Raw genomic sequence first — 14,679 nt, 5'->3', positions numbered from 1 at the left:
TCTTACATTGATATGAAAATCAAAAATATATAAAAATTAGGGCTGCCTTATGACCAGATTTACCCGGACATTACTGGGATTTCAAAGGTGGAATTGATATCTGGGGAGGATTTTCTGAAAGGAGACACCTTGTCAAGTCAATGATACAAAGGTGTTTCATTGGCGTTTTTGTAAGAGGGGGGGAAAAAGCTCAACAATTTTATTATGTTGATTAGAGAGAGCTGGTGTTTTAGTAGCATCCAATGTAGAAGAAAAATAAACACTAAATTAATATAAAATGAAGAGGCAGTTTATAATTAGCATAACCCTGGTTCACCAAACTATAGAAACAAATATTTAAATCTTCAGTTAGTTCTTCGTATTAGCTGTTCCCTTTTGTTCAATTCAGGCTTCAACAAAATAATGTAGCATTTGGGAGAAAAGATGCAGACCAACAATCCCACACTGGAGGCTAAGATAGAAAAGATCTCCACAGCTACCATGTATTTCCCCTTGGTGCTCAAGTAGGTTGGAACAAAGGATAACCACACACTGCAAAACACTAACATGCTAAAAGTGATAAACTTGGCTTCATTGAACGTGTCGGGTAACTTCCTGGCAAGGAAGGCCAAAGTGAAGCTGGCAATGGCCAGGAAACCAATATAGCCAAGGACACAATAAAACATAATCACAGTCCCCTCATTACATCCAAGTATTATTTCTTCAGCCATTGAGTGTACATCAGCCTCTGGCAATGGGGGAGAGATTGCCAGCCACACAATGCAAATGCCTCCTTGTATAAGGGAGCAAGAAAGTACAATGGAATTGGCCAGCCTCTTTCCCACCCATTTCCTCATTTTCGATCCTGGCTTGGTGGCCATGAAAGCCAGAACCACAGTGAGGGTTTTTGCCAGCACACAAGAAACAGCCACTGAGAAGATGATGCCAAAAGCAGTTTGCCGGAGGAGACACGTCACCTTCTGAGGCTGTCCAATGAATAGCAGTGCAGAAAGGAAGCAGAGCAGGAGGGAGAGGAGGAGCGTGTAAGTGAGCTGCCGGTTGTTGGCTTTGACAATGGGAGTGTTGTGGTTCTTCATAAATGTGAAGAGGACTAGAACGGTGACCAAAGAACAGGAAAGAGCAGAAAGGGCTAAACTGATCCCCACAGGTTCTTCAAAAGCCAGAAAGCTTATTTCCTTGGGAATACAGAAATTATGGTTTTTATTTGGGTATGTTTGGTCTGAACATGTAGCACAGTCACTCGTATCTGAAAAGGAAAATATTTGGCATAATCTCACAAACATGCCGTTAATCTCAAGAGCAGCCAATTTTACAATTTAAATTGGAGAAGAATAAGTTATTCATCCTGTAAAATGTAGTGTGACTACAGTAATTAAGGCTGAGTCTTTCTAAAGTGGAAAGTTTCAAATTCTTCCCAGCTTTAAGGTTTTAAGCAGCCATTTTTTTTTAACTGGAAAACCAAGCAAACAGAAATGATACCACAGAGCCCTGCTATTCATGTTTGCTTATTGCACTAGTAATCTGTATTTCAGTGCTTCTACCAAGGCTGTTATACACATGCAATTCAAATTAGCTGACAAGAGCAATTGAAATACAACATATGGCTGGAAGGAAGTATATCTTGTTATAACGTTAAAAGACCCCTGACAGTTAAGTCCATTCACGAACAACTCTGGGGTTGCGGCACACAACTTGCTTTACTGTCTGAGGGAGCTGACATTTTTCTACAGTCAGTTTTTTTCGGGTCATGTGGCCAGCATGTCTAAGCCGCTTCTGGTGAAACCAGAGCAGTGCACGGAAACGCCGTTTACCCAGTGGTGGAGCTTCATGCTTCAGCACCAGGAGGCGGAGAGCAGGCGGGTGTGGGGTTGGCGCATATCCTGGGGATGTGGTGCCCAGGGTGGGAGAGAGGGCAGCTGTGATGGCACCCCACCAGGATCGTGCTGCCAGGGGCGTTGTGCTCCCCCCGCACTCCTCTTCCTCTGCCAGTGCATTTACCTTCCCACCAGAGCGGTACCTATTTATCTACTTGTACTTTGATGTGCTTTCAAACTGTGAGGTTGGCAGGAGCTGAGACCGAGCAACAGGAGCTCACCCCGTCGCGGGGATTCGAACCACCAACCTTCCGATCAGCAAGCCCTAGGCTCTGTGATTTATACCACAGCACCACCCACGTCCCTTATACCTGCACCCCTTAAATAATTCCTGCAATTTCAGCACATTAAGTTACAACACAAATACAGTGGTACCTCTGGTTGCGGACAGGATCCATTCTGGAGCTCCGGTCAGATCCAGAGGTTTCCGCAAACGGAGGGACCGCTTCTGCGAGTACACACACAGCAAAAACCCAGAAATATACTTCCTGGTTTGCTGCTTACATATCCCAAAGTTTATGTAAGCGGAGGAATATGTAAGCGGAGGTATGGCTGTACAATTTTACAGGTTAACAAAATTGCAAATGCATTTAGTACTGAATGCTAATGACATGGAAGTGGTAAAGAAACCTCCCTCTAAATTTTGCATCTACTGTTACATCTTTTAAAAGGCCACATAAAAAAATCAAAATTATTAGCTAACAATGTTTGGAAAATGGAATAAAGTGTTATCTGAATGCAGTCCTAGTGTATACACACATCCGTATGCATTTTTAGCTTTGTTTCTCTGAATTTCAGGCAATTTTCCTCTTTCTATATGCATTATTGCTTACCCTTCTGGTCTGAAATTTTCCCTTCTGGGCAGGGGATGCAGTCGTAGCAACAAAATGGCTTCCCTTCCTTCATTTTCTTGCTTGAACCAGGATTGCACTGCTCACTGCATAGAGAAATAGGCCTTGCCTAATCCATGAAGGAAAAAAGAGAATCTAGAGCTTGGAATCCTTGAGAACGTGTAGGTGGTCAACCATAAATTGTTACCTTAATTTTAACTGAACTTTTGGTCACAATATAAAAGTGTTGATGCAGGTGCACCTTGTCTAGAATGCACTTATTTTAAGCAGGTAACCTGTTGCCATTTTCTCGAATTGAGGCAGTTTGGAGAAGATGGAGAGAGTGTGTGTTGATTGTTCAAAGCTGCTTTCAGAAACAGAAGGGTGGTCATTAATGGTGGCTGCATTCCAGGAAAAAGCAATTTACTGCTCCCCTGCATCTAGCACAGGTTTCCCCAACCTCACCCCTCCACATATTTTTGGCCTACAAGTCCCATAATCCCTAGCTAACAGAACCAGTCAGGGTTGATGGGAATTGTAGTCTCAAAACATCTGGAGAGCCAAGGTTGAGGAAGCCTGATCTAGCACCTGAAACAATTATCTAATGCTGCCTTATGATCTTGCCAATTCCACAATTAAGGACAGTGCTTATGGCCATTTTGTTCCATCTGAATAATATAATTCCATTAATAGTCTCAACCCCAATTTTCAATCAATTTTCAGAAGAACAGCTTTTATAAAAGCAACATGCATTTATAATGGCATGGACTGTACTCTCACTTTGTCACTGAGACTACCCAATATAGTGGGGCAGCTGGAATCAATGTGTTACAGAGTATTAATTGTTGTCTTGATAGAAGCAAGCGGGAAATAAAGATTTCCCCTTCAGAGGGTAGAAGACAACTATGAGGAAAGGCTAACTGGTTTGTTCACCACCCTCCCTCTTACTGCAAAGACTTCAAACAGCTGTCAGCAATTATTGCATGTATCAAATACTTAAAGGTTACATATAGTTTAGTCCTATGGATGAAATTTGAATTTTAACTATTTTGGGTGATATTCAGTGATGTAGTAATCTGAGCAGCCTCACTGAAATCAGTGTGTGTGTTTGGATTCCCAGGTGCATGATGCCTGCAGCTCAGTGAGGGGGAAACCAGTAATAAGATGGTTAATGGGTTGAAATAGGCCAAAACATTATTTATTACAGATGTAGGTTTTGGCAAAGTGATTGGGAATGTAACTAGTATTAAGGAATGCACCTCCTGGTTGATACGCAAGGTAGGATCAATCCTAACCGGAAGTGGGCCACTGACATGCACCAGGTGTTAGGATCCTGCCAGGAATGTCATTGGAAATGATGCTATGGCCCACGGGGGTCATTTAACCAACCCACGGGTCTCCCCTGAACAGAGCCACCCACTCGGTGAGTCCTCACTCACTGCGCTAAAGAAGCGCAGCACATCTTGGTGACTCGCACTCAAGCACTTGCACAATCCAGCCCATGGAGGGATCTCCACTGGAGTGAACCGCCACAGGCAAGGTAAACCTTGCCAACCACTGCTATGGCCCATCGGCCCCAATGTGGGCAGACAGACAATAACCCTTCCTGGGTGGGTGGTGAATCTGGTGGGAATCCAAGAAGTGGGACTCCAGGTGTGATTCTATTTTACAGGGCGGCAAGCCCACCTTCCTACAGGCACCTAATTGGCCTATTTCAACAGACCAATGTCTATATAGCTAGGCGGAGGGAATGTGCATCCCACCCCCAGTTGCGCAGGAAGGGAAACATGGTCCCTGGGATCATGCTGTGGCCTTACCGGACAGCAAATGCTGCTTCTGCAGAACCCCAAGTAAACAGAGACTGACCTCAAGTAATGATAATCATTTTACATATATTCAATGTAAAGGATGCATATTTTTTGTTCCTCCAACAACTTCAGGACTTAAAATACTGATAATTTGATTGTACCTGATTAAACCACTTGTGCCATGTTATAGCATCCTCATGGATGGTGAACATCTTCCCTGAAGATGTCTGGGGATCCATTCTCCCAACTTTAACTTTACGAAATGATTGGTTTTGCGAAGCAATCCAATTAATAACATCAAGCCCAGCTTCCAACTCCCCCTTCTGGTTGAAGGAAACTGTGTCTCCCACACTATTATTAAATGACACTGCTCTGAGGAAATGATGAAACTAGATTTTGAAAAGAGAGGTATACGTCAGTCTTACAAATAAAGACAATGTTAACTGCATCTCAAAAGGACCAGAACCATCACAGCGAAAGTTTACTGCACTATTTTGACACCAATTTATGGCACATGGTCTCAAGGGAAATCTGGCCACATTACCTGCCATAGCTGATAAACCTGAGATGTCAGCTTCTTATTGTCTTCCAGTAATCTTGAATTGAGTCTGGATGAGAACATGGCATGGACAGCATGGGCCATGGCATAAACAGCATTGTATATACAGTAGCTATGGCCCGTCATGCTCATTTCAAAAAAAGGTGTAGGAAGCATTTCCAGGTTCTCCTCTCCAGTGCAAATATTCGGATCCATAACATCTGTGACTGTACTAGGGAAGACACAAGCAAAGGCTTGTTGCCAGAAGTCCTTGATGAAATAATCACCATCTGTGTTGGAGGGACTTATGTGTTCAAGAAATTTGTGAAATTCTGGTAGAGCATTAGAATGAATTGTGAAAGACAGAGTCCCATGGATTATTTGTGTATCCCAAGTCCTTTGAAAAACTGCAGAAGTCAGCTCCATCTGGGCTGTCATTATCCACACTTTACCTCTTGCAACCTCTCCCATCTCTTCTTCTTCTGATAAATATGGAAACCATCTAAGAAATATCATTGAGTAAGATTCTCCGTAGAGGACCATTACATTGGCTTTGCTACCCATTATTTTATCACATATTTTTGCACACTCCTGTATCATGTCTTTTAGTTCAGTGATGAAAGATACTTTGGGGATTCTTTCTATGAAGGCAAAACAGATACCACTAGAGGAAAACATTGGAACCACTGTTTGCAAAAATTGTTCTCCATTCTCAAGTTCCATCGTAAGGAGCCCAATCCATGTCCACTTGAAATGCAGAAGTAAGGAGAGAATCCCCTCATACTGAAGGGCTTCTTGGGGGACCATTTGGTAGAAGGAGAGGCCTGGAGTTTTATCATGCATGATGGGAGCAGGACCATATGTGAGCTACGTGGAGGAGGGTGCAGAAAAGGAACAGAATGAATAGGAATGCTTTAATGGATATATCCAGTGAGTTTTTCTGCAACATTTAAAAATGTAGAGCAGCACAACAAGCAAAACTATGAGAACTACCTTATCCCACATGTCCCTATGTGACTGCTATAATATATGTTCTGCGTTTGTAAGAAGATTGGTTAGTTTGGCAATGTCTTCACCTTGAAACTCCGTGCCTGTTTTAGATCAAGCAGTCGGCTTCACTGTGGTCTTTTTAATTGCTGCTGAACACATTTTTGTTTAAATTAGCCCTCTCAGTTGCTTAGAAAGCTGAGGTAAATTTATATTGTTGCAGTATTCTAAACTTTATATGTTTTAAAGTTTGGTTGTGAGTTTTTTTTTCTTTTTTCTTCTTCTCTTAACTGCTTTTGAGGTTTCATTTGCATTCAAGTGGTTTTAAGTAATAATAAGTAAACAAATTGTCATGGCGTATGGAGTTGGGTCCCTATGCTTCAATTAATGATTGTAAAATATTTATTAAGACTTGTGTTCTATTTCAGTTATGAATGGATGCTCTCAAATGAAATTGAGAGAGCTGGAGCTTGAGCACTGTATATATGACTATTGATAAAGGAGATGAATGACCTTTGCTTCCCTGGTGTCACTTGTATATTCTTGCCCAAAAGATTTGTGGCTGATTTCATATATTTCTCAATAATTGTCTTCTATGAAGATTAACAAAGGTGCAACTCTGTTAAACCACATTGTTCTCTGCTCTGAGTTAATGCATCTAACCTCCTTTTGGTGAGTGCCTGGCTACATTCAAGCTGATCCTCAATTTTCTATAAGCTCAGATGATGAAAAAACTAGAGGAATGAAAAAGTATGTTGCTTTGTTTTTCTTAATTGTATTAATAAATTCAGGATTTTTTATTTAAGGTTATGCTTTATTCACAATACCAGTTTACATATTTTAGCATCTAAGCCATAAAGTGAAACATGGTTGACAATACAAACATTAAGAGAAAACCTCCTTAAACCCATAGTGCGCAGCACAGAGACTGTTTTACCTGTGGAATTTTGTAGATATCCAAGACTGTTGCTGCATAAAGAGAGGTTAGGGGATCAAGTCCCCCAATGACACCTATCAAATCATTCTGAGTGTCACATTTGTAGTTCGGGACGAATCTGTCTGGGCTGGACGTAAGGAGCAGTGTGGCATGATAAGTCCCCCTTGCAATGAAATAGCTGTCAAAGATGTGGAAGCCCAAAGTGGTATTAGGTAACATCTGAGGGTTGCCATTGATCTCCTTTACTGCAAATGCCAAGGCCAGGATGTGCTGGTAATTCTTAGGCGCCATGCTAGAATAAGAATTGCAATCTGCATCAGAAAGATATCTTACATTGTGTAAAATTAGAATTACAGCATTTTAACCAATATAATAGTAATAATAATAATAATAATAATAATAATAATAATAATAATGTTGAAACCAGCAATCCTGCTTTTTTTATTGGCCAAAATCTGAAATTTTGTATCTTGCTTTTCTAAAGTAGAAACACCATCCCTGTATTGGCCAAAAGAAAATTCAACATAATGCTTGACATCTTTCCCAGAAGTGAGAATGGATTCAGGTCTCATACTCAATTTTGGCCAAAGGACTGCTCATCAAAAATATTTGACTTGAAAAAATAAAATGTATAATGTAAATTGCATATTTAACTTTAAACCTGTGATTCTAACATTCACTTAATGTATAACAATAGGTTGTATTCATGACAGTAATCTTATGTAGGGCATGCATTTTTAAAGGCAATACTCTTTTCCCATAAGAGATGCTTAAAGGAAAATAACAAGGTTTTGTTTTTGGTAGCCAACCATTCTGAGCCATTAATCAGCATTTCACCTAATAATGGAAGTATTAGTGGTCAATAACCAAAACAATAAATTATCTAGTGCAGGGGGAGAGGATGGAGAGGATGTGAATATGAGATCAATAAGTACCATTATCAGGAATATATGAAGGTAAAAAAAAATGAAGAAGAAGATGATTTAGGAATTAGGATTTAATTTCATTTACAGAATAATAGACAATGGTTTTTAAAATTAATAGATATGCAGTTAGAATATTCAGGCTTATATGTCAATTAAATAAATTAATCATGATTATAGTCCTCCTTATTTTATTGTTATGGGGAACAGGAAGTTTTAACCCATTCAGTATACCACTAATTGCATTGTTATTATTTTTCTATGATCACAATAATTAAACTTAGCATTTTGCATATTGCCCTTGCAACAAAACAAAACAATACTCAACAACAAATTGACCAAAGGAAAGGCAAAACTATTTGATTTTTTTCCCTAATGTGAAGTCCATTCATTTAATACATTTGGTGATCTATGCAACATCTTCATCTGTTTTCCTAAGATTGTGGAACACTGGCAGATGAGGTCTCTGTTCTCATTCATTCAGACAATGGATTCATCTCATTTATGTATCCTCAATTTTCTCTCAACTGCTTCTCCTTCTACAGCTGGGCATTTGGGAAATTACCTGTTTTAATGTTTCTATTCTTTTTTTGAAAATAACAGAAGGTACAGAAGAAAAAATCAGTAAGGCACAGCTGCCAGATTTGAGTTCTGGGGCTGACTAAACAAAGGGACAAAGGAAGAAGTCCTTACACCAGCTCTTCGGGCAATACCTGTGGGGGATCTTCAGCGAAGGCTAAGGCATTAGAGACGATGTAGCTGTGAGAAGCTATGCCACCAAGGATGAGGTCTCCTGACTGGTGATACTTGTGAAGTGGAGGGTGTGGATCATGAACATGACACTTCACAATGTGAGCCTTGCATGTTGTGTGAGGTGGCAGTACAAAAAGCACCACCAGAAATATCAGCATCCTGAGTGCAAGGAAAAATCCCCACTCAAGGGATATTACACTATGTCCACTGTCAACTCCCTTATTAGTCTATAGTTTGAAAGGCAAATATAAATGCTCATTCAGCTTGTAAAGAAGCCTGAACCCTGAATAATATATATTGTTAATCTCTAGGAGTAGCTCTAAACTCTAATTGGTATATTTACTAAATACCATGTTTCAAATTCTTTCCTATTCAGATTCCACAGGGAGTTTGATAGGCAGCAGAATTAATTATTGCCATTTTTGCAATGACAGGGTTTCACTGTGGAATAGCAGAAGGGAGCTAGTTTGTCACATCTGAACAAATTTCCTCCCCAATTAGTCAGGCATCTAAAAGAGCAAGTCATCTGATGAAGATCACCATTGTCTGGAGTTGGAAAACACATGGACATGTCTTAGGAGGACCACACTGAAGTTTCACACAGAACTTCATTAGCTTTTTCTGGGAGATCTCAAATGTCCTCTCCTAGATTGGAAATGGGAGGAAACTGCTGGCGGGAGGAATTATAAGTCACAGTGGGGTGGTGTCATTTACCTTTAACAAAGATAAGCTTCTCCAATCAGCAGGTCAATTGCTTTCAGAAACCCAGCTGCTGAGCCCTTTGCCTGGTTCCTTGCAACTTCACTTCTAACAGTGAGGGAGCCACCAGAAGGCCCTCAGAACTGGAGTTCCATGTCTGGGCTGAGCGATGGGGGTAGAGGCACTTTGAATTGTGGTCAGAAACCTAATGGGGACCAATGTACATCTTTTAGGATCGCCTTTACATGGTCCAGGTGGCTGCTCCCAGTCACCAGTCTAGCTTCCACCTTATGGATTAGTTTTAGTTTCTCTGTTTACTTCACATGTAGTCCACGTATAGCACACTGAAATAGCCCAAGTGGGAGATAACCAGAACATATTCCTCTCTGGCGAGACAGTGGCTTAGAGAGGTAGAGTCTCAGCCAGTGTATCAGATGGAGCCGGTAGACAGTGGTCCTGGGTGTAGAATTAACCTGCACCTTCATAGACAGCTGTGAGTCCAAAATGATCCCCAGGTCATTCACCTGATCCTTTAGGGGCACAGTAGCCACATTCAGAACTTCTGCGCACCTCTGAAAATTGTGTTTTATTACTTTATTAGAACACTTTAGACAGCTGTAATTTAAGAAGGAGGTATCTTAAGGTGGCCTTGAAGGGTGAGCTTGTTTAGCCCATGCTTGTCTGTAGCTATTTTAGTGAATTGAGGCTAACATCTCCGATTTTGATCTGATATTTTGGGAGATATTGTTGGCAATTTAAAGCTTGCAATATGTTTTCAGCTTTTTGTGCTGCCTTTTCTTTTTGATACTTTGAGGACTTGACAATTTTGGGAGTAGTTGGCTTGACAGGGCTCCCTGCCACTCTGTTTATATTCTGTTCCCTAGCATCTGCAGTTGACCTTCTGCTATGACTCCTCAGAATAATAAAGAAGGAGCAAAGCAAAAAGGGAAATCTGTGTTTAGCAAGCAACATTCCCCTACACTTGTTTCCTCCTCTGATGAAGAGGGGTCTGTTTTGTCTTCTCTCTTGGTGTGTTTGGATGCCTTAAAGAGAAGAGCAGCTGATTCCTTTCCATTGATAGCACTGGTTTCCTTGTGTGCATAGGGAGCTATGTCTCAGACAGTTACTAAGCATATTGAGACTATTTTATGGGGCTATAAGGAGACGGGGAGGAACAACATAGGCCTTCCTATTCACCTTCATGTTGCAGCCTTGGAATGGGAGGCCATTTCGGTTACCGTAAAAGCTGCAGTATTAAAATGAAATAGCCCAGATTCATTCTGCTCACATGTAAATATCCTGATGAATTGAACATTACTTACCCCCAGGTAAAGGTTTAGCCTTGCAGCCCTGACTTCAGAGTTTGAGAAAAACAAAAATGCTTAATTGCTCTAAATGATAGAGTTATGGCATCATTTGTCTCTTAACCATCTGAGCCCTAATATGTTAACAAAGTCTCCTGTAGAATAAAAAGTCTAAACTCTTGTGAAATGAAGAGTCAGTTTATAATTAGCATAATTGTAATTTAATAGCAAGATAGGAAGACAAAATCATTTAATTCTTCAGTTGGTTCTTCGTATTAGCTGTTCCCTTTTGTTCAATTCAGGCTTCAACAAAATAATGTAGCATTTGGGAGAAAAGATGCAGACCAACAATCCAGCACTGGAGGCTAAGATAGAAAAGATCTCCACAGCTACCATGTATTTCCCCTTGGTGCTCAAGTAGGTTGGAACAAAGGATAACCACACACTACAAAACACTAACATGCTAAAAGTGATAAATTTGGCTTCATTGAATGTGTCGGGTAACTTCCTGGCAAGGAAGGCCAAAGTGAAGCTGGCAATGGCCAGGAAGCCAATATAGCCAAGGACACAGTAAAACATAGTCACAGACCCCTCATTACATCCAAGTATAATTTGTCCAGACACTGAATGTACATCAGTCTCTGGCAACGGAGGAGAAATTGCCAGCCACACAATGCAAATGCTTCCTTGTGTAAGGGAGCAAGAAAGTACAATGGAATTGGCCAGCCTCTTTCCCACCCATTTCCTCATTCTGGATCCTGGCTTGGTGGCCATGAAAGCCAGAACCACAGTGAGGGTTTTTGCCAGCACACAAGAAACAGCCACTGAGAAGACGAGGCCAAAAGCTGTTTGACGGAGGAGGCATGTCACCATCTGAGGCTGTCCAATGAATAGCAGTGCAGAAAGGAAGCAGAGCAGGAGGGAGAAGAGGAGAGTGTAGGTGAGCTGCCGGTTGTTGGCTTTGACAATGGGAGTGTTGTGGTTCTTCATAAATGTGAAGAGGACTAGAATGGTGACCAAAGAACAGGAAAGAGCAGAAAGGGCTAAACTGATCCCTGCAGGTTCTTCAAAAGACAAGAAGCTTATTTCCTTGGGAATACACAAATCTTGGTTTTTATTTGGGTATGTTTGTTCTGAACATGTGGAACAATCACTCATATCTGAAAAGGAAAATATGTGGCTTAATCTCACAAACATGCCTTTAATCTCAATAGCAGCTGATTATACAATTTGAATCTATACCCCTGTTGTGATTAAATATCACGTAATCTCCCTCCTATTTCTAAACACATTATTGCTTACCCTTCTGGTCTGAAATCTTCCCTTCTGGACAGGGGATGCAATCATAGCAACAAAATGGCTCCCCTTCTTTTGCTTTCTTGCTTGAACCAGGACTGCACTGCTCACTGCATAGAGAAATAGGCCTTGCCTAATCCATGAAGGAAAAAGGAGAATATAGATCTTGGAGTCATTATGGGGATGGCTAATTTTAAATTATCTTATTTTAAACTGAACCTTTAGTCACCACATAAAAGTGGTGATACAGGCTGACCTTGTCCAGAATGCACTCATTGTGAGAAAGGAACCATGTGCCCTTTCTCAAAGTGAGACAGTGAGGAGGATGAGGAGAGGGTGGGCATTCAATGCAGAAGGCTGTTTTCATAAACAGAAGGCTGGTCATTTATATTAGCTGCATTGCAGGAAATAACCATTTATGGCTCCCCTGTATCCAGCAGCTGAAAAAATGATCTAATTGTGCCTTACAATAGTGGCAATGCCACAGTCAAGGAGCATGGTCATGTCCATTTTGGTCTATTTGAATTATTTAACTCCTGTCTCATTGCCAATATTCAATATACAATCAATTATAGGAATAAATATTTTTTTAAAAACAAGCATTTGTGATGGTATGGGGTCAGGATGCTGTCAGCGGTTCCCGAATGGTTACCCAGGAAAATATAAAGACAAGGAAAGGTTTATTACAGTCCTTTTTTATTTCAGACTTTAGAGAGAGGCTATAGAACCCTGCCTCTTGGATAATGGCGTTGTCCCAAGTGAATCTCCACCCTCACTTTTTCTCTTTCCAACTTCTCCATCCATCAACCTAATCACCTCCTCTACAGGTGCTCCTAAGTGCCCTCTGTCTTTGAGCTCCTTGCTCTCATACATTTAAGGCTCACCAGGTTCTGGGAGATGGAGGGTCTGATATGATTTCTAATGACAAGGTGTCAGCCAAGTGTTGGTCCAGCTCTCCCATGATTTCCCAACTTTCCCCCTCATCTGTCTCTGAGCTGTGACCTCCCTCAAGTGCCTTTTGTAAATACAGTATATGCCATCTACCTCTTTTTCCTCCCTAGAAGAGCCAGGATGCAGAGATGGATTCCACCAATCCTCCTTTGCCCATTACCTGACACTGTAGCCTCCTCTCATCAGTCAAAGTACCCAGAATAGTGAGGGGTAAATTAGTGATAAGATACAGGGTGTGGGTATTAGGTTGAACTAGCCCAAAATAAAAAATAAAAAATGATCAAGCAACCCACTTCCTGCCAGTACAGCCAGGGGGAGGGGATGTGCATCCAACAACCAGCTGCGCAGGAAGGAAAACATGGCCCTGGGATGATGTCACAGCCATGCTGGGAACCAAATGCCACTTCCTTGGACACCAAACTAACTATTTATTTCAACCAATAATGAATATTTTACACATATTCAATGCAAAAAAGGCATATTCTTTGTTCGCCCAACAACTTATCAATACATAAAATCAAAGAGCTTCTGAAGAGGAATTTCATGAAGTGTACTTTGTATAATCAGTTCCCAAATTCTTCATAAATTCCAAACTCAACACTGAGCAGAGAGACTGTGTTAAAATCAGGACTGAAAATAGCTACAATCTGATTGTACCTGATTAAACCACTTGTGCCAAGTTATAGCATCCTCATGGATGGTGAACATTTCACCCGAAGATGTCTGGGGATCCATTCTCCCAACTTCAACTTTATGAAAGGATTGGTTTTGCGAAGCAATCCAATTAATAATATCAAGCCCAGCTTCCAACTCCCCCTTCTGGTTGAAGGAAACTGTGTCTCCCGCACTATTATTAAATGACACTCCTCTGAGGAAATTATGAAACTAGATTTTGAAAAGAGAGAAAAGATAAGTTTGTGTCAATTTTACAGATGAAGACAATGCTAACTGTCTCTAACAAGGACCAGAACTGTCTGAGAGATAATTTACTGCACTATTTTAACACCAATCTATGGCACAAGGTCTCAAGGGAAATCTGGCCACATTACCTGCCACAGCTGATAAACCTGAGATTCCAGCTTCCTATTGTCTTCCAGTAATCTTGAATTGAGTCTGGCTGAGAACATGGCATGGACAGCATGGGCCATGGCATAAACAGCATTGTATATACAGTAGCTATGGCCCGTCATGCTCATTTCAAAAAAGGATGTAGGAAGCATTTCCAGGTTCTCCTCTCCAGTGCAAATCTCTTGATCCACACCATCTGTGACTGTACTAGGGAAGACACAAGCAAAGGCCTGTTGCCAGAAGTCCTTGATGAAAAAATCACTATCTGTGGTGGAGGGACTTACGTGTTCAAGAAATTTGTGAAATTCTGGTAGAGCATTAGAGTGAATTGTGAAAGACAGAGCCCCATGGATTATTTGTGCATCCCAAGTCCTTTGATAAACTGCAGAAGTCAGCTCCATCTGGGCTGTCATTATCCACACTTTACCTCTTGCATCCTCTCTCATCTCTTCTTCTTCTGATAAATATGGAAACCATCTAAGAAATATCATTGAGTAAGATTCTCCATAGACGACTATCACATTGGCATTGCTACCCATTACTTTATCACGTATTTTCGCAACCTGTTGTAACAACACTTTTACTTCAGTGATGAAAGATACTTTGGCGATTCTTTCTATGAAGGCAAAACAGATACCACTGGAGGAAAACATTGGAACCACTGTTTGCACAAATTGTTCTCCATTCTCAAGTTCCATCGTAAGGAGCCCA

General features: G+C 40.9%; 1 protein-coding gene across 1 annotated transcript; it reads right to left on the bottom strand.

Moving 5' to 3' along the window:
- Positions 1–344: 344 nt before the first annotated feature.
- LOC310662109 (vomeronasal type-2 receptor 26-like) lies at positions 345–5,773 on the bottom strand (the record flags this gene model as incomplete). Its single annotated transcript, XM_083408877.1, has 4 exons — positions 345–1,246; positions 2,708–2,834; positions 4,674–4,901; positions 5,057–5,773. 4 exons carry the CDS (start codon positions 5,771–5,773, stop codon positions 345–347), a joined length of 1,974 nt encoding a protein of 657 aa, XP_083265003.1.
- Positions 5,774–14,679: the final 8,906 nt, after the last annotated feature.

Source organism: Podarcis tiliguerta, assembly GCF_965153285.1.
Source record: "Podarcis tiliguerta genome assembly, chromosome: 13".
NCBI lineage: Eukaryota > Metazoa > Chordata > Lepidosauria > Squamata > Lacertidae > Podarcis > Podarcis tiliguerta.
This window is presented reverse-complemented; position numbering and strand designations above follow the sequence as displayed.